The 4134-nt window shown below is 35.1% G+C and overlaps 1 protein-coding gene across 1 annotated transcript; it reads right to left on the bottom strand.

Moving 5' to 3' along the window:
- Positions 1 to 301: 301 nt before the first annotated feature.
- On the bottom strand, positions 302 to 3926 carry LOC145117119 (uncharacterized). Its single transcript, XM_079053431.1, has 5 exons — positions 2296 to 3926; positions 1280 to 2230; positions 1122 to 1221; positions 419 to 1042; positions 302 to 328 (listed from the first exon to the last, which is right to left on the bottom strand). The coding sequence occupies exons 1-5, from the start codon at positions 3924 to 3926 to the stop codon at positions 302 to 304; spliced, it is 3333 nt and encodes a 1110-aa protein (XP_078909557.1).
- Between the last annotated feature and the right edge of the window lie 208 nt (positions 3927 to 4134).

Raw genomic sequence — 4134 nt, forward strand, 5'->3', positions numbered from 1 at the left:
AATTGCACCAGATCAGACACCATTAAAAATGAATAGAATACAACTTATTTTAACAAAATAGTATGATAAATAACTGAAAAGAATACAACTTTGTCTAACATAGCATAACGAAAGTACATTACTATAACATGCAGTTTATGTTATAACATGTCATCCACCATTACAGTAAAAAACTGAAAAAAAAAATAACTTTGAGTTATAACAATATTATACCAGAATAGTTTGATGGTATAATATGGTAAAAAAATATTAAGGAAAGTACATCGTCATTTTTTGTCATTTTCTTATTCTCCACGTAACGCTAGGATGAAGGTTTGGCCTTTCCCTTCTACAAACAAAAATAAAGATCATTAAATGTTAAAAGAAAGAAAAAATATTATCGCTACAAATGTAATTCATGACATTAAGAAACACATACCGTACGTATAACAATACCATGGCAATCAGTACGAAAATAATCATTTTCCTTCTGCAACTCAAGTGTGTCTACACGTGACAATATATTATCATTATGAGGAACTACAGTACTAAATTCTTCATCTACATCTTCATATGTATCTCTGTAATTTTTGGGAGGTGTATTGAACACAATAGACATTTTTTGATCGAGTGGGTCTGTGACATAAAATACTTGTTGTGCTTGTGAGGCCAATATGAAGGGATCACCTTTATGGCCTAATCTTTTTAGTTCAACTAGTGTGTACCCCAATTTATCCCTTTTAACCCCATTTCTATTGTCAACCCAGTCACACATGAAAATTGGAATTCGTTTAAAATGATAATCTAGTGCCCATATCTCTTGTAAAACACCATAGTAAGTGTTTTTGGCATATGTTACAACTTCTTTACTGATGTGTGTGTCATTTGCAACGACACTAACCCCACTGTTTTGGTAAACCTTACCTTCACGAGCTTTTGTACGAAAAGTATATCCATTGATAGCATATACATCGTATTTAATAATGTTCTTATTGGGTCCATGTGAAATCCATCTCATTGTCTCTGTTATACTTTCTCTACAACCCCCTAACTCTCTCTCTACCTGAATTGTAATTAGATAATGAATTTAAGATATAAAGAAATACATAACAAAAAACACAACATATATGAAATGAATATACCTCCTTTCGTAACCAATGACCAAATGTATTACTGTGCTCTTGTTGTAGTTGTGCCTTTCGTTTAGTAGGGTGTTGATGTTGCAAAAAATCCATGTGTCGTCTGTCAATACGTTAATGTTAATATTATAACAAAAAAACATATATGTAAAAAAACTTACTTGATATACGAGAGTACTTCAGATGTATTTTGCAATACAAAGAAATGTGCTTTTCTGAAGAGTTCTGCGGAAACTTCTACCGATTTAGCAGCTGATAGAGGAGTACCGTCCGTAATAGAACTACTATCTACACCTATCTGAATTCCACATGTGTTATGATTGTCAGGGGGAATACCAACAGTATCCATCTTTTTGAGGAATTCACTAAAAAACTCAATCGTCTCTTCTGCAAAATTTTCTTTTGCAATGCATCCTTCTGGTCTATTTTTGTTTCGCACATGCCCCTTAATAACCTTCATAAACCTTTCGAACGGGTACATCCATCTAAAGAATATTGGACCACATAATTTTACTTCCCTAGTTAGATGAACGGTTAAATGAATCATCACATCAAAAAATGATGGTGGAAAGTGTTTCTCAAGAAGGCATAAGGTTACACATAATTCCTCTTGCAACTTATCGAGCTCATCCAGTATGATTTCTTTGCTACATATTGATTTGAAAAAGAAACAAAACCTTGTAATAGCAACTCTGGTGGGTGGATGCATAATAGATCGAATTGTTATGGGCAAAAATTGTTGCATGAGCATGTGATAGTCATGTGATTTTAGTCCGATCAACTTCCTATCCTTCGGACTCACCAAACTAGAAAAATTAGAACAATACCCTTGAGGAACCCTTAAATTGTATAAAGTCTCACAAAATTTGTCTTTTTCCTCTTTTGTCAATGTACAACCAGCTGCGGGAAGTGTTGTGTTGTTCCCTTCTATTTTAGGATGCAGCTCTGGTTTTAAACCATAATGAACCAAATCCAATCGAGCTTTATAACCATCTTTCGTCTTCCCGGGAACGTTCAACACAGTTCCGGTTAAACTCTCGCCCACGTTCTTTTCGACATGCATAAAATCTATACAATGTGGAATCAAATTGTCGCGCCAATACCTTAGCTGTCTATACCATATATTGAATTTCTTCCAGTATGTATTATTTTGCTGGCCCACATCTGAAGTACCCACTTTCCGTGATTTTCTCTTTTTTTATTTATCTTCCCACCTCTTCCACTTGTAGATTGTTGGGTTTCTGCCTCCTTGCCCTTAGACACCTTTCCCCATTTATTAATTATAAATTTGACCCTGTTATATACTTCCTCCCCATTCATAGGTTCTGGAGAGGGTGAGAAATCTTGTTGTCCATTGAATGCCTTTTTTTGTCTTCTGAACGGGTGATCATACGGTAGAAATCGTCTATGACCAGCATAACTCTGCTTTTTCGATTCAGGGAGTCTAATGCAGTGTGTTTCTTCGCCACACACAACACAACCTTGAAATCCATTGTATGGACAACCACTTAATGTACCTAGATCAGGATAATCATTAATAGTCCATAACACTACTGCACATAGTTTAAACTGCTCTTGTGCATATGCATCGTATGTTTCAACTCCAATATCAAATAATAATTGCAGATCATCAATAAAAGGTGCTAGGAACACATCAATATCGTTTCCTGGTGTTCCCGAAATCAATAACGAAAGCATGATGAACTTTCTCTTCATACACAACCATGGTGGAAGGTTGTAAATGACAGTTAAAATAGGCCACACACTATGACTCCTATTTCCTCTATTCACATCGACCCCGTCAGCCGAAATGCCTAGCCGCAAATTTCTTGGCTCGCTAGCAAAGTCAGGATATTTGTCATCAATGGCAGCCCATGCTGGTGAATCAGCTGGGTGACTTAAAACACCAATATCCACCTTTCTGTTTGTTGAGTGCCATGTTAAATCTTTTGCAGTAGTCTTAGACTGAAAAAGTCGTTTCAAGCGCGGAATAATTGGAAAGTACCACAAAAATTTTGCAGGAATATTTTTGTAAATTTTATTTTTTTGTTCATCGACCTTCCATCTTGATTTACCACAAGTAGGACATGCTTCCATGTCTGTGTATTCGTTTCTGTAAAGTATACAGTTGTTGACACATGCATGTATCTTAGTATACCCTGAACCCATTGCCTTGAACGCTTTTTTGGCCTCGTATGTACTACTGTACATTTCGTTACCTTCTGGTAACATATTTTTGATCAAAACCAATAATTTTGTAAAGCACTTATCTGATACTCCATACTTACTCTTTAAGTTGAGTAGTTGTATGACTGCAGATAATTTTGTGAAATTAGGACACCCTTCATATAGGGGCTTCTCGGCATCTTCAATCAGTTCTCTAAACTTCTCAGGGTTCCCAATAAAATTTTCTTTTACAGCTTCCACCATCTCTACTGTTTCTGCAACATCTGCTGGCATTTCTGTGTTCATGGTCGTCGAATCAACAACGTATGACGTGTCCATGTCAAAATTATGTTCATATATAGAATTTCTGGGTGGTTCCTCTTTTTCTCCATGCTTATTCCAATTCGTGTATGTTTGATCAATTCCATTCCTGAATAGGTGATCATCTACCACATCCACCGAATGAGATATGTGGTTTACACATTTGACACATAGACATGGAATTCTTATCTTTTTTTTGGTATCTACAACATCCATATTTTTATAAATCTTGTAATTATGTAATGCATATTTCAAAAATTCTGCAACACCCTTTACATACGTTTCTGATGTTCTGTATGCTCCCATCCAAGACTTATCCATATTCAGTTTATAACAGCATCAACAATCAATATATGTTTCCTGTTCAATGAAGCATTTTAACAAACAGTTGGTGTGCATAAACGAAAAAGATCACATTACAATTAAATCCAATAACTGGAAACCAAATACTTGTTAATTGAAGAATATATAATGAAACATGACCAAACGAAATAGCAAAGATTAATATTCTGAAGGTAATTGTTTTTTA

The sequence above is a fragment of the Lactuca virosa genome, chromosome 1, assembly GCF_052849685.1.
Source record: "Lactuca virosa cultivar CGN04683 chromosome 1, Lactuca_virosa_CGN04683_v6, whole genome shotgun sequence".
NCBI lineage: Eukaryota > Viridiplantae > Streptophyta > Magnoliopsida > Asterales > Asteraceae > Lactuca > Lactuca virosa.